This window comes from Cervus elaphus, chromosome 19 (assembly GCF_910594005.1).
Source record: "Cervus elaphus chromosome 19, mCerEla1.1, whole genome shotgun sequence".
In the NCBI taxonomy this organism is placed as follows: domain Eukaryota; kingdom Metazoa; phylum Chordata; class Mammalia; order Artiodactyla; family Cervidae; genus Cervus; species Cervus elaphus.
In genome coordinates this window covers 32,294,981-32,320,563 of record NC_057833.1, presented here as the reverse complement: position 1 = coordinate 32,320,563, position 25,583 = coordinate 32,294,981, and the positions used below count along the sequence as shown (strand labels likewise).

Genomic DNA, 25,583 nt, shown 5'->3' with positions numbered 1-25,583 from the left:
GGACCGCAATGACAAAATACCACAAAATGAGTGGATTAAACAACAGAGATTTGTTGTCTCACAATTCTAGAGGAAGTTAGCAGGACCATGCTCCCTCTGAAGGTACTTGGGAAGGATCTGCTCTCGGCCTCTCTCCTGGCTTCTGGTAGCTCTTTAGTTTGTGGCAGCATAACTCTAATCTTGACATGACATGTGTGCACATCCCCCCAGTATGAATGTCAGTCTCTGTGTCCAAATTTCCTCTCTTTATTAGTGAAAGTCACTCAGTCATGTCCAACTCTTTGCGACCCCATGGACTTTACAGTCCATGGAATTCTCCAGGCCAGAATACTGGAGTAGGTAGCCGTTCCCTTCTCCAGCAGATCTTCCCGACCCAGGAATTGAACCAGGGTCTTCTGCATTGCAGGCAGATTCTTTACCAGCTGAGCTATCAGGGAAGCCCTCTCTTTATTAGGGACCCACCCTCCTCCAATCTGACTCAACTAATTACACCTCCAATGGTCCTATTTCCAAATAAAGTTACATTCTGAGGTACTGGGGGTGAAAACTTCAACATATGAGTTTTGGGGGGACAAGATTTGATCCATCACACCCTCCAAAATAAGAGGTTCGGAAATGTATGTTGAGACTGTAGGTTTTTCATTTCTCAGCCTTAGCACTGTGTGCATCTGGGTCACACAGATTTTTATCCTTAAGGAAGACTCTCATTTGAGAGTATGTTTTTTAATCTTAAAAATATATTTCAAGGCAGAAACCCTATATTTTTGTCAGTCCCTAAGGATTATAGTTCTTTTTTAAATTATTACAAACCTGCAGTGTATATCTCAATATGCAACACAATTCACATTATTATACATTTTTTAAAAAGGAAAAGTTTTAGCATACAAGCACCTTGGAAAGAATTCTAATGTGGTATGATAATTTTATAGCTAAAGTTTCTGGGCAAAAGGTACAATTATCACTTTCTGTCCAAACTTTTAATAGTCATTTTAAATGGAACATCATCATTTTATAGAATAGTATGAAATTACATTGCAAAATCAGGACAGACAGTGAACATTGTCTATCACATCCCAAACATTATGTATGTATTTACATTTAACAAATGGGTAGTAGACAATCTTGTAGTAAAATATGGGAGAAACCTGCTGCAAGTTGTATTAAGTCAATCAAATAGAAATTTGAAGAACCATATTAAGAAGAACTGTATTAAGATGAGAGGTTTTATTCTTGACATTTTCTTCCAGTGAAAAAATAAATCCAGTGCACCACCATCTTGACAACTCCTTAAACATATAAGGAATGTAGTTCTTATATAAAATAACGCAGAGTAAACAATATAGGAATTACCTCTTCCAAAGGTCGGTCAAATGACAGGTTTTTTTTCTCTCTGACCCTAAAAGAACACATCAATCTTCTACCTCATAAAAGTTATAGATAATAATTTTGTTCCTGTGTATTTCATTTTTGTTTTTACTTTCTGATTATTTCTATATTAGGATTAACTTCTGTCATCCAATGGTGATAACTTCAAGTTGATCAAATAAGGACATTTTCTATTCCATTTGGGGGCCATTAACTTCCTCAATTGTCTTTTACTCATTTGTAATCTAGATAGACAGCTAATTCCTTGGCCCTCTCAAACTGTATCCTTAAATAGTAGGTTCGGTTCAGTTCAGTTCAGTCGCTCAGTTGTGTCCGACTCTCTGTGACCCCATGGACTGCAGCACACCAGGCTTCCCTGTCCATCACCAACTCCCAGAGCTTACTCAAACTCATGTCCATTGCATCGGTGATGCCATCCAACTATCTCATCCTCATCATCCCCTTGTCCTCCCAACTTCAATCTTTCCCAGCATCAGGGTCTTTTCAAATGAGCCAGTTCTTCACATCAGGTGGCCAAAGTATTGGAGTTTCAGCTTCAACATTAGTCCTTCCAATGAATATTCAGGACTGATTTCCTGTAGGATTGACTGGTTGGATCTCCTTGCAGTCCAAGGGACTCTTAAGATTCTTCTCCAACACCACAGTTCAAAAGCAACAATTCTTTGGTGCTCAGCTTTCTTTATAGTCCAGCTCTCACATCCATACATGACCATTGGAACAACCATAGCTTTGACTAGACAGGCCTTTGTTGGTAAAGTAATATCTCTGCTTTTTAATATGCTGTCTAGATTGGTCATAGCTTTTCTACCAAGGAGCAAGCATCTTTTAATTTCACAGCAGCAGTCACCATCTGCAGTGATTTTGGAGTCCAAGAAAATAAAGTCTCTCACTGTTTCCACTGTTTCCCCATCTATGTGCCATGAAGTGATGGGACCAAATGCCATGATCTTAGTTTTCTGAATGTTGAGCGTTAAGCCAACCTGGGGGCTTCCCTTGTGGCTCAGCTGGTAAATGGTAGGTAGGCCATGATTACTAATATTCTTGATTTTTAAATGGCAAATAAATACTTATTATACACCAATGCATATATCAGATGCTCTGAAAGTGACTGGAAAACAGATATTTTTAAGATGATAATTATATTCTAGGACATGTAATTACTATAAAACTTGAAAATAATTTCTTATCCTGTAATCTCCCAAAAAATCTTATATGTGTCAAAGTACAGGAAAAGCTCTTCTCTAAAGAGCAAGAAGAGCAGGGTCCTTTGTTTGCATTTATCAATCTACATAGCCTGAAAAAATTATCTACAATGTTGAGCTATTATATGGACAGTTATATATATTTCTTCTATAGAAGAAATAATTTTCATAGTTTAAAACCTAATATTACTCCTTGGTAAGGGACCTGTATATCTATCAAAGAGTAGATCACTATATATACAGGAAAAAATATCCTTAACAAAGTTCACAATGCCATCACAGCCACCTAATTAAATATCTTAATTGCAAAATTAGTGTAATTTTTCCAAATACATTTCTTTGAACTATTTATTTAATTTGGCTGCACTGGGTTTTAGTTGCAGCATGCAGGATCTAGCTCCCCACACCCCTTGTATTAGGAGCACAGAGTCTTAACCAGTGGACTACCAGGGAAGTCTCCCACACACACATATATAAAGCCCAAATAGCTGTGAACCCAACGGCAAGCCTCTTTACAGAATTTAAAAATTTGGGAAGTAGCTTTAATTATGTATTCCAATAAAAAGGCAAGAGTTGGTTGATTATTTAAGTCCAATTTATCTATTTGACATCACTAGCAAAATCCTTCCTAAAGGAGTCTGTTTTGTCAGCATTATGTTAAGTAACCCCATGTTTTCTAAAATGCCAGAGTAACTTACAGATCAGGACAGAAAACCCTTCAGCTCCTTGTGGCACATTCTATGACTGCCCCAATCAAGGCTGTCCACAGTCTGTCCTCTCTGACCACTCCCTGTAGGTTTATTCCTTCAGAGAAAGTCACTAAAAATCTAGGCTCATTATACAGTAGTGGTGTTAATACCCTTGGACTTCCCATTAAAGTATCAAATCAGTGCTTCATAATAGGTGCTATTTTGCCCAAACTGTTCTAAGCAGCGTCACCTCCCAGGGCCCAAGTAATCTTGTATTCATAAACATCTTCAGTGCCCTGTAGGAGCCTTCCAGTTCAATAGGTTGTGATTTTCAATCAAGTGTCCTTGAGATAAATGGAAACAAAACTTGTATAATATATTACATCTTCTAACTTCAGGAAATTCCACCCAATGGAATTAAGTTATCCAACAAAAAAAGTTTTTGAGATTGCCAACTATTTATGCCCTCAGACTACCCAAACTGGCAAATAATTGGTATCTAAATAAAAACTAATCAAAGCCACATCAATGGAGTCAGCACATTGTCTCCAAGTTCATATAAAGTCTAGAGAGTGGTGAAGAGCATGGGCTTGGGGATGATAGAACTGTGTTTGAATCCTCTATGGACACTGATCTACCAGCTGTATTAGTTTCCTATTGTTGCTGTAACAAATTGCTACAAACTCAGTGGCTTAAAACAATGCAAATTTATTATCCTGTAATTCTGGAAATCAGCTATCCTAAAATCAATGTATCAGGAGGGCTCTATTCTTTCTGGAGGCTCTAAAGGAGAATTCATTCCCTTGCCTTTTCCAGCTTCTAGATGGTACCTCGAATTCGTTGGCCTGTGGCCCCATATTCCATCTCCGAAGTCAACAGCATAGCATCTTCAAGTCACTTTCTGTTTCCTTCTCTCTCTACCCGCCCCCCACCACCATCTCTTAGTGTCCACCTCTCTTCCTCTCCCTCTCCCTCTGTCTCCTCCTGTCTCTCTCTCTCCTCCTGTCTCCCTCTCTCCCTCTCTTTCTCCCCCCATCTCTCACTCTCTCTCTCCCTATCTCTCACTGTCTCTCTCCATCACTCTCTCTCTCCCCCTCTCTCTGTCTCTCTCACACACACACACACACACACACACACAATTTCACTTCCACTATATATCAAGTGATTATTTTAATTTAAACACACATTCTGGAACACAAACCTTCATGTGCCCAAGAGAGTCTTTAAAATCAGATTGAGAAAATCAGTAGAGCAGACACCCCCTTCCATGCCAAGGTATGCTATGTATGAAGCGCATATGGCACAGTGACATCTGACACCCTTTATTTTTGTCTTAACTAAAGTACACACCACACACATACACACACACACACACACACACACACACACACTCACACGCTAAAATGAGATTTGTCTTTCTTCAGAAAGTGAAAGGCTGTACACATCCTTCTATGGTTTTGAAATTGTGTTCCTCAGGGACACTCTCAGCTTCGAGCTTGCCATTCAACCTCCAAGGCAGCCCCTTCATCAACTGAGGAACAAATAAGGCCTTTTGTGTGTGCCTAGCAGTTGTTTCACATTTGCTTGGAAAAGAACAAAGAAAAAGAGACCTCAGAACAAACACAGGAAGTGCTGAGGACAGCTTGGAGGGGAAAAGAACGTTACTGAGCCAAGTTTGAATTCGCAATTCAGTCTTTGAGTAATTCATTTATTCTGAATGGTGAGAAACAGATATAGAGTTAAATTAATACTCATCAGTTATTATTCTGTAACAAATGTACTTCCTATCTACAAGCAGACAAGTCCTATATAATTTTCTTCTAAAAGAAGTGTAGGAGAAAGTGACTAATTCTTGTTTGTGCAATTAGTAAAAAGGCATATATGGCATTTCAGAGACTGTTATTCACTTCCTTCCTTCTGTTATAAGGAAATCACAGTGGGCCTAGAATCCCCGCCAACATTAACAGTGGCCTAGAATTTTCTATTTAAACATTTGAAAGATATGAAATGTATGGCAGCCGAGCCTACCCTGGCTGCTTGCCGTGCCTAACTTTTAGACACCGAGCCAGCCAGAACACTCCTCCACGGCTCAGAGCATCTTACTCTGGAAAGAGACTCCTATCTCAGGAAGACTGGGACAAGATAAGCTCACATGAGATGACACTTTCAGGCCATTTTATGATAAATTTACTTCATAGCATCTTCTGTAGAGCCAATAGCCTGTCTCATCTGCCATTTTATTCCCAGGGCTGTTTTCCTGTTTCTGTCAGTGTGTGGATATGACTCTTGCCTAAAACAGAGGGGAGTGGGGGAAACAGGAGATAAAGGAAAAGGAAAGAGAAGCATCACAAATTGGCCACCAAAGAATGGAAATAATATTTATTGAATACCTGCAGTATGCTGGGCTCTTTACACATTTGATTTATAAATTAGATAATGTAATCTTCATATCATATCTAATGTAGAGACTTAATTCTGCACTTTTTTAAGTGAGGACATTGAAACTCAGAGATGTCAATAAGCTTATTCCAAGTCACACAGCTAAGCAGTGGCAGAGTCAGGTCCATCCATTTCACCATTAACACCCAACCATTGTGATTTATACTTGAAATCAGAAAGCACGATTATAGAAAGTTTTACATCCTATCCTAAGGATCCCATAGGATGGCTAGCTCATGAGAACACTTCAGTACTAAAAAAATCCTGGTTGTGAACTAAATTAAACCCTGACCCTGCATTGAATGCAAGGGGGAAATAGATGGAAGAGTGTTGAGATGTCAACAAAGATCCATTTCCTACCAAGAGGAAAAGCCAAGATATCAAAGTGAAGGAGAAGGAGCTGTGCAGAGGTTGTTGTAGACAGTGCTGAAAGAGTTAGCATAAGGAGTGTCCCTATCGCTCTGGCAGCTTTTCTAAGCTAGCCAGTCAAGAGATCCTAGGTCAGGAAGCCATCAAGCCAGTTCAGAAGCCAGTCTCTGGGATGCTGGGGCTAAAAGAGAAGTAGAGCTGGAGGAACCTTTTCTAACAGGAATTTTCCATTTCTCACAATGAGCTAGTCAAACAGCACTTAACTTGCACTTGAGAGAAAGAATGAAAAGTTACATAGCCTGCCTTTTTAATTCTCATTTGCCTAGTTTGCATTTGAACAAATTATTATTTCTGCCTTCATTAAAGTATTTAACACAATGTAATCAACCTGCTGGGAAGTAAAAGTGTAACCATTTTATGGTTTGTTACATTGAAATTTAAAGTTGCATATTAAGCAGCAAAGGCATTAACATGTGTACCTATTCATCAACTATGGATTATGAAATACCTCTCTAGTGTGAGCCCAAACATCAAGCCGTTTTCTGATTAAACTGCTTAATTAAATAAAAGATGATTAACAACATTCATTTATACCCTTGATACTTCAGTAGTTTGAAATTAAAACACAAAGACATTTAGAAACTTTACCAAATCTTCCCCATCACTGTTTTGCAAGCATCTCTCTGAATATGATACATTGACTCTATGCTGGGAAAAAACTTCACTCTAAAATATCCCTCTTTATAAATAAAGCAAAGCAATCAAGTAAATAGTACCTGAACTCAGATTCAAGATAATCATTTTAATTCCATTCAAACCTTCATCACTGGTGCTACTGGTCTAAGTCTTATTCTGCAGATTTCTACCACGCCAAATAAAGGAGAACATGCAGCAAGCTTCCCAGTCTAAATGCAAACCATCTTGATATATCAGTGGTGAGCTAACTTAATTTGGTGCTTCTAACCTATACTGCAAACACAAAATCCTTCTGCACCCAACTGAAGCTTATTTTTAAAAAAAAAGAATCTCAGAGCGATGAGTGAGCTTATCTTAATGTCTTCTGTCTCTTACAGTATTGACTACAGGCTTAGATCTCCTTGACTTGAGTGAACCCGTCTCTCAAACCCAAACCAAAGCCAAGAAGTTGGAGGCCTCATCAAAAACCTCATCCCTCAAGAAAAAGGCTGATGGGTCTGACCTCATCAGTGCAGATGCTGAGCAGAGAGGCCAGGCTCTCCGAGGCTCAGAGACAGCATCCTTAGACTTAAGTAAGGCAATAGCTGTGTTCGCTGCCTTGATACAAGGTCATTCTACAGATGACATGAAAACAGTGGGCAAAGCAGTAGAAAAGTTGATGTCTATGTAGGAAACTGGGCAGGACACACTTCTTTGTGCTTAGATTAAATAGCAGTTGGGGAGCTCAACTTTTTGAACTGGTGTGGATTTATATGTTTACTTATACAACCCATGTGTATCAAGTTTTTGACAGATGGCAGACACCATACTAGGCACTGGAGTTACAATGAAAATAAGATACAAATCTTGCTCTCCAGGACCATTCAGTCTAGAGAGGAAGAGAGTCTAGAAAGAGAAAACTCTAACCCAAGGTCTAGGAACAGCTGCATGGAACAGTAACATGTAACAAGCATGGAAATATTGCAATACAATAATGTTAGCTACCAGTTATTGGTGACTTACAATGTCCAGGACTGTGCTACATCATTACATATGTTATCCCATTAAGTCATCACAACTCTTTGAAATGAGTGAGGAACCAGGTTTTCAAATTTAAATAATTTGCCCAAGATCCCAGTTAGTATGAAGAAGAGCTGGAATTTGAGGCAAGCTCTAATTAACTTCAAAGTCCATACTTCTCTCCACTGCACATTTTCCTGAGAAAGGAGGTCTTAACCTTGATTCATGGAACCAGTCAATTAAGCTCTTCTTAAGAGAAAGAAAGGTGGCAAGAATTTCAGAAAGTCAAGGGAAACATGGATGAGTAAATATCCATAAAATGAGCATATTAGTAACTTATCCATAAAGTCATGAAGGCTAAAGGAGATATATAAAATCACTTAGCACTGTGTTATATACATATTAGATGCTTATGAATTAATTTATCCATTTGTTCAATAAACATTTTTCTGAATACCTGTTGTGTTCCATACTATGTGCTGGGAATACAAAGATAAACAATATAAGCTTTCTGCTCCTTAGTAAATGTACAGTCTAGTGGAGAGACAGAAAAATGATTAAAAGATTACAATAAAGTATGTACTATGTGCTGCAATAAAGAAAAGCCTGGGTTAGTTACTGCATACTAGCACCTTCTATGTGCTGCAATAAAGAAAAGCCTGGGTTAGTTACTGCATACTAGCACCTTCATAAAGCCCCTCACCCAGCCAGGGGTTTATAGAACGTATGTTATAGGAAGCACTGTGATAGCAGTCTTGAAGAATGAGTAAGAATTTGTCAGATGAAAAATATGGATCAGAGAAAGTAAGGAGGAAAGGGCAGGGCATTCCTGATGCAGAAGCACAAATAGACCGAGATGCTTTTTCAAGCAAATACAAATATTGTCACAGTATTCAAGAATGGTAGAGTAGTCAGAAATAAGTCTTAGAGTCACCAGGGGTTGGATAATGGGAGTTCTTGTTTGCCAGGCCCTCAAGTTTTGGGGGAGGGCAGGGTTGAAGGGTAAAGCTCACTTGTATAAGACTTCTCAGTCTTAACTAATCTCTGTTCTCTCTCCACCTCATATTCTCCCCTTGTTCCCCTCACCACCTTCCTGTCTCCTTAGCAGACATTCAAACACAACTGGAAAAATGGGATGATGTTAAGTTTCATGGAGATCGAAATAGCAAGGGGCATCCCATGGCAGAGAGAAAATCAAGCTCATCTAGAACTGGGTCAAAAGAACTTTTATGGTAAGATATTTTAATATCAGAAAATAACCATTTATGTGTCACGTACACATGTATTGAAATAGCCAATGAGCTAAGTCAGTCCAGATTCTTGGTGCCATTTATAAGCCCCTGTTTATCAATGTTAATTATTGTGACTTCTAAAATTAAATTATTTCATCTGAGTTGTCAAAAATTCAGCCAATAAGGATTTTGGTAGTTTCATAATTCAATACTCAATATTTTTCAATGTTTGTTAATAATTTTCTGAATGTGTAACTGATCTTTCAAAATAGGTACACAGGTATATTTCATATACGTGTATATTCACTGGGGGCTTCCCTGGTGGCTCAGATGGTAAAGAATCTGCCTGCCAATGCAGGAGACCCAGGTTTGATCCCTGAGTCAGGAAGATTCTATTAAGTGAGTTACATTAAGTGTTTCTAGTTAAACAGGTAGCCTGTTCTGACTTTATGAATCATCACTGTCAGAAAATGAACTAAAAATAATCTGTGGATACCCATGACAAAAACTGGCTGCCTAAATCTTACCATGTCTTTAAAACTTCCTAAAGAGCAGCATATTTCAGTCTGTTGCCCTTCACACATCTCCACTTATATGACATTTCAAATTCTATATAAAGATCCAATCTTACTGATACACTTTGTGAGAAGCTCCCTCCCCTCAAAAAGCCAATATTTTTTTGATGAAGCAGAACTTTCTGCAACAAAAATGGTATTGCATTTATTTGCCTTTTCCACATAACTGAAGTATAAATCAATCAGAGACAGTAACACCTAGCACATTGCAGCCACTGACATTCCAAAAGTGATCATTATAATGGAACCATCCAAGTAAAAGTCTGATGAGAGCTTTGTTACCAAGGATCTTGGTGATCCAAATTAACCAGGTTTTTCAGCTGACGTTCTAGCTGAATCTGCTTCTCGATGTACATTAACTTCCTTCATGCACCCCGTATAGGTCTTCAGAGCACAGATCTCAGCCAGAACTGAGTGGTGGGAAAAGCGCCTTGAACTCTGAGTCAGCTTCGGAGCTGGAATTAGTGCCTCCAACACAGGTAACAAATCCAATTCCTCAGTGCACCTATCTTTTCTAATAGATCATTTATGTCATAAATATTTTATTTAAATTTTCACCAAAAACTTTGAAGTTTTTTTTTTCTATATTTTGTATTTCATTTGCTTTCTCGCTCAGCAGCTATCTCAGTGCTTAAAATAACAGATGATTGATAAATAAGTAGGAGGGTAGGTAGGTAGGTAGAAAGATAGATAGATAGATTTGGCTGGAAAATGTGTCAGTGAACTTACTACTTAGCACTTTTTCCTTGTTCTGCCATTTACTATTCCATTATTTTTCAATACAAAATCTATTCTACTCCAGTACTAGCATTGTTTATGTAACAGATGCAAAGAAGAGGAAAGTACATCTTGAACATTCATTCACATCTATGCCCTGTGGGACAAGATATTTACACATCAGGATTCTGACCATCACATTAAAATAAATGTGATGCTAAGGAATTACTAAGTGTAGTATGAGCAATCATGATAATACTAAGAGCTACCATTTGTGAGTACCTACTAAGTATTAGAGACTCCACTATGTGATTTTCATATATTTGGATTGGCCAAAAAGTTTGCTCTGGTTTTTCCATAACATCTACAGGATAACCAAAATGAATGTTTTGGCCATCCCGATATTACACCTAATACTCAAATAATCCTGTGAATTATTTTTAGCCTTACTTTTTCTCTAAAGAATCTTGGTAGAGTCAAAATCCTTTTATTGGGGCACCCAACACCCCTCGTATAAGTAAACCAGACCTGTCTGTCCACTATTTGACCCTCGACTTCAGTGTAACTGACCTGCCTATAACTAGTTACCTCCTGTGGTTAAGGCTGTGCCAAGAAAACCCAAGTCAATCTCAATCTTTTCATTTGCTCAAACACTTTACAAGGGTATACAGCCTTGATCTAAAACCACAAAGATCTCTTCTGAAACTAAGAGAGGAGATACTTTGTCTGAAGTGAGTAAAGGGATAACCATGATAATAGCAAATATTACTGAGTGCTATGAGAAGGCCTTCTAATATATATTAATTAGCTCTTTTGATCCTAACAAATGACTCGATGATGTAAGTGTATTTATTACCCCCATTTTATAAGGGGGGAAACTAAAGTACACTGAGACTAAGGAAATTGTCAATGCACTCACAACCAGTCAGTGGCCAAGAAAAGGAGGACACAGATAGAAAGAAAATGCAAGGCATCTGGAAACAGTTGTAAGCCCCTAACAGCAACTCTACAAGAGAGAGGTGGGCATTACTGCTCCTGGAACTTGGCAGGAAAATGAGTCAGCTAACTTTCAGAACAAATAACCCTGGGAAGCTTAATGAATTGTAAAGGTACCAATGCTTTTCATCTTTGTTCATTTAAATGTATCTTTAAAAAAAGCAAATTGATAACATTTATTAGAGAAACATTTCTTGATAAGTGCATTAGAGATTTAGATTCAGGTGGGCTGCCGTCTATGGGGTCGCACAGAGTCGGACACAACTGAAGCGACTTAGCAGCAGCAGCAGCAAAGTAACTAGTGCTATTTCATAAACTGGAATCCTTGGAACAGTTTAATGTGGCAAAAGAACACTTATTTCTGCAGCCTGGCACAGGTGGGCTGTTCCACAGGGAGCTGGAGGGGGGAGGATCAGCTGGGGTCCTCGGTTGCCATGGAGACCCACAATGCACTCATCTTATTATTCCAGTGACTGCTACTCCCCTGCTGGTTGTCTGATTTCATCCCACCACATTGTCCACTTACCCACTGGTGTGCCTTTAAGCAAACACAATATGCTTTGGAAAATTTGTATGAGATTCCCAACATTGTCCTCCAAAACATAATGTTAATTGCCCTGAGATAGTTCTGTCTGGATAAATCATAGTGAATCCTTTTAGAAGGTAACCAATTATTTGTACAGTGTTTATCCTTTAAATTATTTTTTTTAATGCTGCATGTTTACTTAACAAGATTTGCCTAAACTAAGCAAATTTACAACCTCCTAGTTGTAATTCCAGCCTATGATTAAAGTAGGAAAATTTCATGAATTTGGGATTTAATCATTTAAAATATTAAGTCACTCAAATGGAACAGCAAGAAAACAGACTGACTTATCTACCTGTAATAAAAAAAACAGAAAGGTGTTTTTACTCTAACAAGCATACTGCTCTTAAATGTATGATCTCTTTACATAAATAAGATGATGAAGCAGTATGAAAATTTGACTTAAAACTGACTTGCAAACTATTCAAGTAAAAAATTTCAGCTCATCAAAATTTTGTTACTGCTCTACTAACACTCAGATGGTTCACAGGAAAATCAAGGAAATGTATTCTCTCTCAAGCCAACATAAATAATCTTAGTTTAACAGGTGAGGAATTATTTAAAAGCCTTGCTTAAAAATCATAAAGAGAATGAAAGCTAACAATGAGAAGAATTCTTATGTTCATTTTCTTTTCAAAATGGGGAAAAAGAAAAATAGACTAGGCTCTTTCAAATAGTGCTTTGAATACACTAATCAGAGTGACAGGAAATTATAATAAAATTCTATAATCTCTGTATATTGAAGAATAAACTTTCTTGATATTATGCAAACTGTGTAATTTGTATTCCCTGCAGCTAACCATTTAAAGAAATTATGATATCTGAAAAATTAAAAATTTTTTGAAGAATTGAAGAAATTCTTCAATGATATAAAATTAGCTTTTTAATGATATAAAATTAGCTTTTTCCATGAAGGAGTTGAGATAGTGGTAAGACAAAAAAAAAAAAAAAGAATCCAACTTCCACCAAAGAGTGATGGTTCACAAATTTCTTTTTCAAATATGGACACTGGAAGGACAGCTCCAAGACAGGCTCTTCTTAACCTAAGCTGGACTACACAAGAAGGTGAGGCAGCCAGGCTCTCAAATACTGAGTCATAATCCTGACTCAGTATTTGAATCAGAGTGAACAGAATCACTCTGATTCTGCTGATTTTAGCAGAGCAAATGCTTCCTTCCACATTGTCATAATTCCATCAAGTTGGCAGTGTCCCCAACCAGAACAGTTTAAACTTTAAAAGTGCAGATATGTTTTCTAAATGTTTGAAGGCGTAGTGAAAAAGGAAAGGCATACTAATAGTAATGTAATATATTCCTAATATACTATTTGAAATGTTTACAATAATCTTGAGAATTAACGTTTTCTCCGTTAATGAGCAATGCATCCCAGAAAACAGAAGTAGTTTTCCCAAGGTGAAACAGCTAAGATGGAGAGGAGCCAGTACTCAAATCAAACCCATCAGCTTCTAAAGTCCTTGTTCTTCACCACATGTCACCTCTTATCAGCCACATCAGACTTCTCTACCTGAGGGAACTCACGGACCATCGATTTCCCTTCTCATTGCTAGCCCTGATTATTACTTAGTTTATAGGGTTAATATGAGTTAAGTGGTTTTAAAAAATATCACTTCCTTCCAGAAAATCTGAAGATGAATTAGGATTGTCATCTGATCTGAGGCCATGCACATTTTTGTGCCTCCCCTCCCAAATTCATTCTCAACCTCTTACTCTTAGAAATGCTAATGGTCTCCATGCCATTCCTTTCCAATTTAATGAATGAGACAATGTCAGCCATCCATAAAGCCATCAGTGAGGCAGTGGAAAAGTTCGAAAGATGAGACAGATTTTAAGAAGTATGAAGAACTTTATATCTAGTAGAAACAATTAGATAATACACTATGAATATAAATATAGTTTTGCTTTTTGGAAGACAGCACAGGAGCCACATCATCATCCCTCTTACCCTCCTGGCAACACACAGTAAGCTACCAGTGAGGAAGAAAGCAGGAGAAGATGGAAAGAAGTAACAAAACCAAGAAGGCAGAAAGACAAGGTCAGCAGGAGGGCAAAAAGAAAGAAAGCTGAAGATCATTTTCATAGTAGATAATCCACACATATTAGGTACTCAACAAATACTTTTTATATAGTGAAAAAATAAGGAATGCTAACAAAAAGGAGAAACAAAATGTTTGTCATTTTTTTTAATTTGAAAATAGAGGCTAATGGTTAAAGATGGGAAACGTGAAAGGATGAATTTTTATTCCTTTAGCATTTGAAGCTAGTTCCAAAAAATAATTTTTAGTTGTGTTTGCTAATAGACTGCTCATTTTCTTTAAAAATCAGTCCTGATTTGCCTTGATAGTCCATAACATAGAATTGCATGGTTGGAGGCAGACAGGAACCATGGGCTACCCACCTTTGCACAAAGCTCTGGGAATCAGCTCTTGACACAAAAGCTACACCATTTTTCTGTACTTTCAATGATAAATGTCTGCTGGCTGATTAAGAAAAAATATCACGGCCATCTTAATGAAGAAAGTATTTAGATGATCTGTTCTGTCATGAGTCCAGATTAATGAGTCCAGATTAAACAAAAGTGTTCTAAACACAGTTTTTTTTAAAAATCGAATTTCCAAAGTCACGCCTGATAAGCCCTAAGCAGAAAAATTACAATAACACTTCACCAGCAAAGGTCTGTATATTCAAAGCTATGGTTTTTCCAATAGCCATGTACAGATGTAAGAGTTGGAACATAAAGAAGGCTGAGTGCCAAAGAATTGATGCTTTCAAACTGTGGTGCTGGAGAAGACTCTTGAGAGTCCCTTGAATAGCAAGAAGATCAAGTCAGTCAATCCTAAAGGAAATCAACCCTGAATATTCACTGGAAGGACTGATGCTGATGATCTCAGTTCGTTTCCAAGGCAAACCATTCAGTATCACAGTAATTCAAGTCTATGCCCCAACCACTAATGCTGAAGAAGCTGAACAGTTCTATGATGACCTACAAGACCTTCTAGAACTAACACCCAAAAAGATGTCCTTCTCATCAAAGGGGACTGGAACGCAAAAGTAGGAAGTCAAGAGATACCTGGAGTAACAGGCACATTTGGCCTTGGAGTACAGAATGAAGCAGGGCAAAGGCTAACCAAGTTTTGCCAAGAGAATGCACAGGTCATAGCAGACACCCTCTTCCAACAATACATGTGACGACTCTATACATGGCCCTCACCAGATGGTCAGTACCAAAATCAGATTGATTATATTCTTTGCAGCCGAAAATGGAGAAGCTCTACACAGTCAGCAAAAATAAGACCTGGCACTGACTGTGGCTGAGATCATGAACTCCTTATTGCCAAATTCAGACTTAAATTGAAGAAAGTAGGGAAAACCACTAAGCCATTCAGGTATGACCTAAATCAAAATGACTTTTCCAGTAGTCATGTATGGATATGAGTTTGGACCATAAAGAAAGCTTTCTGTTGAAGAATTGATGCTTTTGAACTGTGGTGTTGGAGAAGACTCTTGAGAGTCCCTTGGACTACAAGGAGATCCAACCAGTCCATCCTAAAGGGAATCAGTCCTGAATATTCTTTGGGAGGACTGATGCTAAAGCTGAAGCTCCAATACTTTGGCCACCTCAATCGAAGAACTGACTCTTTGGAAAAGACCTTGATGCTGGGAAAGATTGAAGGTGGGAGGAGAAGGAGATGACAGAGGATGAGATGGTTGGATGGCATCACTGACTCGATGGACATGAGTTTGACCAAGGTCAGGGAGTTGATGATGGACAGGGAGGCCTGGTGTGCTGCAGTCCATAGGGTCGCAAAGAGTTAAACACAACTGAGTGACTGAACTGACTGATGCTGAAGCTGAAGCTCCAATATTTTGGCCACCAGACACATAAGAACCAACTCATTGGAAAAGACCCTGATGCTGGGAAAGACTGAAGGCAGGAGGAGGAGGGGGCAACAGAGGATAAGATGGTAAGATGACATTATTGATTCAATGGACATGAGTTTGCTCAAACCCTGGGAGATAGTGAAGGACAGGGAAGCCTGGTGTGCTGCAGTCCACGGGGTCGCAAAGAGTCAGACAGGACTTAGCAACTGAACAACAACAAGATCTCACAAACCAAGTGGCATGTCCCACCCTCCCAAAAAACTGAGGATTATAAAGGTTAAGTAATTTGTCCAAGGTCACCATTAATAGTAAATGGTAAACCAGGATTTGATCCCAGGCAAACTGACTTTAGAGAGGCTGTTTTTAATGACTGTTATATATCTCTGTTAGTTGTTATATTTTTCTTCTCTACAGTTAAGCAAATCCCTTTTCTCCTCCAATTCCTTCAGAAAGATGCTGAGCCTTTTAAAAATGTGTTTTGGTGGAAGATATCTATCAATTGTATCAGGAGCTATGAACAATGGCTTTAGATGTTAGCCAAGAAAATTATGCTAGGACCACCACAGCCACAAATACACTCATTTGCAAATCATATTTGACTGTTTTGATCATATGACTGTTTTGATCACAGCCATAATTTTGAATAAAGAGAATAAAGCATAATATTATTTTCAGAGTTATTTAATTCTTTCTTCTCTCCCTTCACCTAGTGCCAGTCATTCAGTGCAATCAACAGCTGGGGGAATTAAATGCTTTCCTTCTTTGGAGACTGTAATACCCTAAAATCCAATTAGCTTAAACAAATTAAAATGCTGTTTTTAAAGCCAAAGCACTTCCAGGAGGTAACTGTTAATTGTGGAGCATTTTTCAAAACCATGCAAAGAAGGAAAGAAATGACTACATCAGAGTATATTTGTGAACTCCAGAGTTCCACCCACATACACATAATGTCAATTCCTAGATCAGAAGTTCTCACAGTGTGGTCCCTAAACCAGCAGTGTCAGTATCACTTGGGAACTTGTTAGAAATGACAATTCTATACCCCACCCCACACCTACTGACTCAGAACCCCAAGGGGTGGAGCCGTGCAAACTGAAGGTGACCTGTGGGTGACTCTAATGCATGCTAAAGCTTGAGAACTGCTATTACAGCCACTGTGCTACCAAAATAGCTGTAAGTCAAACTTACAGGTGTAACTGTCTTGTTTATCATTCCTCTAGTTAAATATTAAGAAATATCTGCAGTTTACTAGCATTATTTATGTTTTTCCATATTACAGTTTTGCCCGTAATGAAATTAGATGTAAAAAAAAAAAATATTGTTCAAAATGAAGGCTATTCTTGACTGTGTGTTTAGTCTGTTTTTCATTCTCAGCCCTAAATCAGCATGCCTGGGCACTGCTGAGTTGCTAAAATGTTTGAGAACCTTTAGATATATACCACCCTCAGCTTGCAAACTGCCTTTGTTTACATTCAGTATCTACTTAGATTTTATAGCATTTATTTTATGCTTCCTTAGGAAAAATATATGGCTTTAAAATGTGAGGTAGCTAACATTCAAATTAGTAATAACATCAGGCTTTCCTAACAGTGTGGGAAATAGCATTTACCTAAATAGTAACTGTCCTATCAAAACAAAATTTCATTTGCACGGTAAGATTGTATTTACATTTACTATTTTAGGCAGTTAAGAGAACATAAACTGTAAGTCTAGAATCCTGAGAGATTTTCTTCTTCCTGATATATGGTGCCCTTTGCATCCTATGATTCATAATCCACTTGGGTCGTGAAACATTGATGAAGGGAAGCCAGTGACAGTAATGGAGTCCTGTTCGGTCAGGCTTCACAGGAAAGACAGATCATATTTCACTGGTGAAAAGTGCCTCTAATTAAAGGAGGTGCCTTGGGGATAAAAATGTTAGTGCTTCCTCTTTCTTCTCCTAATGTCTGTCATTATTATATAAATGCACAAAGTTTATTTCTTACCATGTGTGTCCATTTTTTTTAACTTTATCTCAACAAATATTTATTTCATGAACAAACCTGCAGGAAAATGAAAGAATTGGTTCTAAAAGCAAAGGAATAAGGAACAGAGATTTACATAGCCAGCTGGGAAAGAAATGTCAAAATAAAAAGTTTACCAAGTTAGATACAAGGTTGATTAACTGTCTATAACACAATAAAGTCATATCATCTTTGGCATTAACTTCTCTACCAGGCTGTAAGATCCTAATAGGTTATCAGTTCTAAAAGCTTATAAATCATCTGCGCCTTTATATTTGTTAAGCAAATATATTGTCACCCAAGAGTGTCAGATGAGGGTGGCAGTGGGCTGAATGGTGGCCCCCCTAAAAGATACGTTCATATCCTAATCTCTAGAACCTCTGTCAATCTTCACCTCCCTGACTCGATTTTCTGGATTAGAAAAATACAGTAACTTCTACAGGGCCCAGAGAATAAGGGAGGATGCTTGTTTGGGAGGCCACTGAGCCTCGCCCACCAGTCAGCAAGGCACTGATGCCAAAGCAATAGCATCACTGCCTTGACCTGCCTTCATCACCTTCCCTTTTCTGACCATAGGCACTGCTCCAGAGGCCTCAACCCTGAGCTACTCACAGGCATCACTCTTTACCAGGAACCCCACTAGGGCATCCTGCAGCCATCCCCACTCCACCCCCAAACCAGGGTTTACTAGCACAGACATCTGCCAGTCCAGGTACAGCACAAAAATCAAGTCCCTTTCAATCTCCTATAAACTCTCCTTAGCCTCCAGATTGGCCATGAGACCTTGACTGAGAACACACAGCCACCTTCTGGGAGTAGGGAAGAGAAATACCTTTAATTTGGTCACTCATGTATTCTCTGACAGTATATTTACTGATTATTTGTGGAGTACCTACTCTTAGGAGAGGCCAGGGATATAGCAGGGAATAAATACATCAAAGAGGAGAAAACATAAGTTAGTGTTCCAATAAATTAACCTTTCACATCCATTAAGGCAGAAGGCAGTCTAAGACTTGTTTATGCTCAGAAACATTCCTAGTAATTACTTTATTATTATTTTCAGCCCACGGTATTCTAGACAGCTTCTTGGCTAGCTCTCTCAACCTTGCATGAATGTCCCTGTCTCCAAGGGACAGCTTTTCTATATTTTGCATCTTCCTAAAATGGCCAGTTGAGTACAGCCTCCTGTGAGAGGCAGTGCATGCAGTGGTTTTCAGCATGGCCCAGAAGCAATGGTCCTACCGCTGAACTAGCCGTGAGACCAGGGGCAAGTCAAGTCAGCCCTCTGTGCTTCAGGGTCATGAAGTCAATGCTAGTACTTACCTCAGGTTGTTGAAAAGACAACATGAGTTCCAGTAGGTAAAGGACTTGAAGCAGTACCTGGCATGTAGTAAGCCCTGGTATTGGTGGTGTTCAGTCTCTAAGTTGTGTCCGATTCTTTACGATCCCATGGTCTGTAGCCCGCCAGGCTCTTCTGTCCATGAGATTTCCCAGGCAAGCATACTGGAGTGGGTTGCCATTTCTTCTTCCAGGGGATCTTCCCAACACAGGGATTGAATACTGTGTAATCATTAAAGAGGGGGGTTCCTCTTGAGGACCACTAATGGTGGAGAAAGAATGAAAAGCAACCGAACAGAATAGATGGTAAGTGCTGGGTGAAGAGCAAAGTTTTGCCATTGTTTTGGTTTTCAAATGTGACTACTTTTAAAAATCACTACAGAGCTTTTCAAACATTTAATTCCTGGGCCCCACCTTCAAAGATCACTTCATTGGTCTGGGGTGGGGCCCAGGTCTGTTCAAGTAATTCCCCTAGAAGCAGGGGTTGAGCACCCCTGCAGAACAGCAATCTCCCACGTGGCCAGGGAGCCACCCCTGCCCTGAAGTGAAAGGGGGTAGGGGACTTGACTCCTAGCCTCTCTCCCCCTGCTCCCCAAGGCCTAGCTGCCTTAGCAGTGCTGGTCCTCCCCCCACAATCCATCCACAGGCATCCTTGGGGCATGTATCACTTGTCAGACCCTGGGCTCAGGGTGGGGCAATACAAGAGTTACCAAAGTCCTCCCCCTGTGGACCCCACAGCAGAGCAAGAGGATCAGAGAAGAAGATAAGAAAACAAGCAATCACATGGAGAAAAATCAGACACATTCAATGCTCCTGGAGAGAGTTCTAATCAATACAGTGTATACTTACCAGGAAATCCTTGGGGAAAGACTGAGGTAGATCTAGGAGTGCAACATGTGGAGACTCTCCAAGGTACATTGCTGAATAGAAAAAAAACAAGCCACAGAATAGCACCATTTACGTTTCCAAAAGCTTTTTGAAACACTGTGATATTCTATCCATGGGTGCATAAATATACATGCAAATTCAAGGGGAAAAGGTCTAGAATTATGCCTCTGATTTACCATGATTAATTTTTTCAAAAAGAATGCAATCATTGTTTGTGAAATTTAAAATAGATATTTTTTTTTTAAATTCTAGCAAACTCTTTGTGGGGGATCTTCTGAAAATATTTACATTTAGCTAAGTTGTGTGTCACATTTCCTGTTAATTGTGACAAAGCAGTTGGCATTACCAGACATGATTTTATCCAAGTGACTATTGAGCAGAGAGCAGTGACCTGAGGAAATGTGGCATGAGACAGATGTGTGCCAAGAGAGGGAAGGCAAAGGAAAGAGAATTCAGCATGAAGCCCAGCTCAAGTGGAAGGAGAAAGGCCTAGCAGCTGCCTTCCGTGGCTGCGGCCTTCGCAGCTTCACCTGAGGCTGATCCTCCTAACAAGCTGAAAGCGCAAACCTCAGCTTCCAGGTGTATTCTATAACGGAGATTCCAGCCTAACTGTGGGGAAGACTTCCGAACCTATCAACGCCTTGAACCTAGACCAATGAGATGTAAGATCTTTGGGAGGTGGGGCCTGGGTGTTGATGTTTTAATATGACCTCGGCTGAGACGCTCTGTTAGAAGATGCCTGCGTGTGAGTGGGACGCACATTTTGGCACCGTCCCCATTTAAGAAGCGTTCTACTTGCGAAGTACTCCAAAAGTGACGTCAATCACAGGTGCTTCTTAAAGTCCAGGGTACTATGAGAAAAGGAAAAAATGTTTGTATTTTATATTACGTGATTCCAAAATTATGTTTGGTTTATTTCAGGCTCGACTGACCAAAGAGCAGCGCTGGGGGAGCGCCTTGCTTTCCAGAAACCATTCCTTAGAAGAAGAATTTGAAAGAGCGAAAGCAGCTGTGGAGGTAGCTTTTTGGTTTATTTTTTCTGTTTCGTGTTTCTGAGAGTGGAATTCAAAAAGTCAAACAAAGACATAAGAAGTGGGTCTTTTTTTAAAATTGGAGGATAATTGCTTTACAGTGTTCTGTTGGTTTCTGCCGTTCGCCAACGTGAATCAGCACCGTGAATCTTAAATATACATCTATTGCCTCCTTTTTGTGCTCCCTCCCAGCCCTCTAGGTTGAAATGGGTCTTTATAGACATGAACAAACCATGACTATAACTGTTAGAATGAGACCTGGTTACCAGAGAACTTTTGACTTCCTACATGGGGTGACTAATAGTTGTCAACTCTTACAAGTCTGTGGTAGATTAGCAGTGACTATCTGGAGTTTTGGGTCAGGAAGAACTACCGAGTCTCATCAGGCTCCCGTGATGAACCTGTGCTATGCATTTTCTATGCTTCTATGAGGTAAAGCTTCATGCCTGATTGTTTTTTTTTTTTTTTTTTCTTTTCTCTATTTGACGTCTAGCACAATGTCTGAAACGTAGAAGATCTTGCTATCCCTGAAATACACATTTTCCTCACTGGGTGGGGAAAAAAGGCAGAACTGAGAAATTCTAATCAATGATAGCCCATCTTGACTTGAGCCATAATTTTTCTTTCTTTTTTTTTTTTCTTTTTTTTACTGTCAAGAATGTTCAAAACAATGGCAGTGTTAATAAATTAAATACTTAATTTGAACATTACTTTTCCTTGTTTAACCTTCTAATAAGAGAGGGGGTGGGGAAAGAAAGAAGGGGAAAAGGGAAGCCAAAAAAGGCATCCTTAGCTGTTTTTTATCCATTTCCTTCCTGGTTAGATTTGCAAAGAATGCATCACAGGTCCCATCTATGATTCTCACCAAAGCTTTGCGGGATGACTATTTGAGAGTGGAGCTTTTCACCCAATCCAAGTATGAACTTGTCAGGACCTCCATTTCTATTACTGATGGGAAATCTTGCAAATTGAAAGTATTCCCGTAATATGGTTCATTTATGTGTCAGTCTTACCACTAGAATTTGGACAAAAGTATTATACAATGGGCAGTCTTTCAGTAATTTCATACTTGAAGTGCAATTAAATCATACTAGCAATTTAATATTAAAAAGTTCTCTATATTCTAGGAAATCAGTTTAGTCGCTCAATCGTGTCTGACTCTTTGTGACCCCATGAACCAAGTAATTCCAGTCAAATTTCATATCATCAATCAGAAGCCTAGTAAGAGAACACTTTAATCTCATCACAATACAGTCCACCCAAATTTCTTCTTTTAGTTTTAACCTTTTTATTAAAAAAAAAGTTAATGCATATTTAGTGCTATTGAATGTGATCAGCTGATAGACTTGATTGAGACCAGCTGAGTTCCAGTTGTTCAACTGCATGGAGGCTGTAGCTCAATTTATCTTAAATGTAGAATTTTCTGACTTAAAAGAGAATTTAAGTTTCTTTTGAACTCCTACTGTGTATAATACACGGAATTAGCACTAAAAAGATTATTTAGAACCATAGAATCTTGGGGAAGAAAAGACTTTAGAATTTATCTATTCCTATTTGTGAGGAGGAGACAATGGGTCCACACTAAACAAGACATAAGCACAAAGTGACATAGCAACAAGAAAAAAATTGTCCATCTATCTATTCATAAAATCACTTAGTCTTCGTTCTGGTGGAGACCTTAGAAGTCATCTATTCCAACCAGTCACACAAAACAGTTTTTCTTCTTAAACATACTTGACAAATTATTTAATCAAACATACCTTGTTTCTATTTGAACATTTCCAGTTAGGAACAGCTCACTTCTTTTCAAGAAAATCTACTTCAGTTTTGGACAATCCTGACTATTAAAAAGGTCTTCCCTGAATTAGGCTGAAATGGTCTACCAGCAGCTACCTGTTTTCTTACCCCTGGCTTTGCTCTCTCTGGAACAAGGCAAACTTAGGTGAATCCCTTCTCTACCTGATGCCCATCTCAACCCAGGAAGCCTGGTTTTCTTCTGGTTTCTCCTGGTATGTCTTGGGAATTGAGAGACCAGAGTTGTTACTCCAAGTTGTCACTAATAACTAAACATCATACCTAATTTAGAGAAGAAAATGGCAACCCACTCCAGTGTTCTTGCCTAGAAAATCCCATAGAAAGAGGAGCCTGGAGGGCTGCAGTCCAGAGGGTTGCAAAGAGTCGGACACGACTGAGCGACTGAACAATAATAATATACCTCATTAATCAAGGTAGTCTCATTTTTCCACACCTTTATGATTCTTTCCAGCTGCAAAATCCTAAAAGGCTGTAAATTACTTCAAGTAGTTATCAGCAAACATTAATGGCTGTCTATACATGTTGGCTGCTGAACTAGGTACTAGAGATAAAGGAATGAGCTAGCTTTGAGTTGCTGTCCAGCAGTGGCGTGGACCAGATGACCGACTTAAACAAGGCATTTGCTCCCTTCCAGTTTAGTTTCTGCATTATAAGATGAGGGGCTTGGATTTCTAATGTACTAAAAGTGCTATCCGTTTGTAGCTTCAGGTGAAGCAACTAAGTGCAGAATTCCTAGCAAATCAGAAAACTGTAAGCATATTTGCTCAGCTGGAAGCCTGGAACTGAGAAGCTTCCTTAAGGAATGAGAGAGGATGGTGCTGACCAGAAGGTGTGAACAGGTGTGGGGAAAAAGGCATGAGGCATGGGGGGTGGGGGTTGTATTTCTCCAAGCTGATGGTAAATCAGACCTACGAAACTGCACACATATGTGAACTACTTACTTCCCGACATTATTCTTATCGAGGGTTTAATCTAAATCCTTAGCAGAAGACATAATAAAATGTGTCACAGAGTCTTGGAAATATACATGCCACTTGACCCAGCCACTTCTTAGAATTTATCTTCGAGAAATAGTTATAAAAGTTTGCAATGTTTTTATCTGTAGAATTTTTTTTAAGTGGTGAAAATTGGGAATAGCTCAAGTGTACCACAGCAGAATTAACTTATCTCTACAGTAAAATGCTATAAAACTGTTAAAAACTACAACATAGAAAAATATTTAAGACCATGTAGAAATGTCTAGTGATAATAGGAATACTAATTTATATACTGATAACTTTATAGTATGATCCCAGGTTCATAAAATTCTAATAGCTTAATACCTAATGTGTTTGGAATGACTTCCCTGGTGGCTCAGTTGGTAAAGAATCCGCCTGCAATGCGGGAGACCTGGGTTCGGTCCCTGGGTTGGGAAGATCTGCTGGAGAAGGGAACGGTTACCCAATCCAGTATTCTGGCCTGGAGAATTTCATGTACTGTAGAGTCCATGGGGTCATAAAGAGTCTGACACAACTGAGTGTTTGGAATACATACTCTGTGCCAGGCACTGCCTCAGGAGCTTTGCATGGATTCTCGTTTAATCCTCCCAGCAGGCCTTGTGGTGGTTTAGTAGCTAAGTCATGTCCAACTCTCTGCGACCCAGTGAACTGTAGCCCACCAGGCTCCTCTGCCCATGGGATTCTCCAGGCAAGAATACTGGAGTGGGTTGCCATTCTCTTCTCCAGGGGATCTTCCCAACCCAGGAAATGAACCCAGGTCTCCTGCATTGCAGGCAGATTCTTTACCAACTGAGCTATGAGGGAAGCCCCAGCAGGCCTATGAGGAAGGTAATATTACTGTTTTCATCCTGCAGATGAGAAACTGAGGCTTAAAGATATTGCAGACATTTGCATGGCATTTTATAAGCAATTAAGATAGACTAAAAATGAACAACTCTCATTTAGCAAGTTATAAAGTCATGATTTCCTCCTAGACTCCAAAGCCTGTATTCTGAATCACTGCACTGTATAATCATCAAGAGAGTCTGTGCCCAAATGTTCACAGTAGTTTTCCTTGGGTGGCTGTACTTGGGAGTGATTTAATTTCTTCCATTAGCTTATCTGTATTTTCCAAATGTTCTGTCATAAATGTGTTCTATGTTGGTAATCAAGAAAAAAGTGGTAAATTCCAATGGGCACTGTGGTAGAATCTCAGATTCTTAAAGAGAACGAAAAGTGCCACATTCTTCATTTCAAGACTGATAAAGAATGGCACCGCAGATCGGCTTTATTAGAGACTGTTCTAAACAACAGGGAGACCCAGATGAAAACCATGCCTGGGGCAAGTTCAGTGCTTCCAATCTCCATTTCTATATTATCTGGTCCCAGTATTCCTTCTGTTTCTCATTTTATTCTGTTCTTAAACCCTCATTTTTTTTTTTTTTGGTCATCATCCTGCCTCAGGCCTGGCACCTGATCTCCTTTCCAGCTTTTTCTGCGTCTCAGCCCTTCACCAGCTCCAGGGGCACCACCGTGCTCTCTGTTCATCTTGAACAACAGCCCCATTGCCTGCCGTTGACATTCTTTCCTCTGCAGGGGACATTCCTCTCCCAAATCCTGGTGTGGCAGGTTCCTTTTTGTCCTTCAGATTCTAGCTCAAGTGTCAACGCCTCAGAAAACCTGAAGCTGACCACCAGTTGCTGCATAGCACCTCAGATTTTGTTTTTCACTCTTAGATTTATCACT

At 39.2% G+C, this 25,583-nt stretch overlaps 1 protein-coding gene across 11 annotated transcripts in view; it reads left to right on the top strand.

The window, feature by feature from the left end:
• The window catches only part of PEX5L (peroxisomal biogenesis factor 5 like), a 264,931-nt gene that overhangs the window by 152,423 nt on the left and 86,925 nt on the right, over positions 1-25,583 (top strand). For 6 of the 11 annotated variants that reach the window (XM_043873807.1, XM_043873809.1, XM_043873799.1 and 3 more), the window contains 4 exons: positions 7,159-7,353; positions 8,886-9,012; positions 9,970-10,066; positions 20,936-21,031. In XM_043873807.1, coding sequence (XP_043729742.1) covers positions 7,159-7,353; positions 8,886-9,012; positions 9,970-10,066; positions 20,936-21,031 — 515 coding nt within the window. The remainder of the gene's footprint in view (positions 1-7,158; positions 7,354-8,885; positions 9,013-9,969; positions 10,067-20,935; positions 21,032-25,583) is intronic. The other 5 variants (XM_043873810.1, XM_043873808.1, XM_043873806.1 and 2 more) reach the window with 1 other exon arrangement.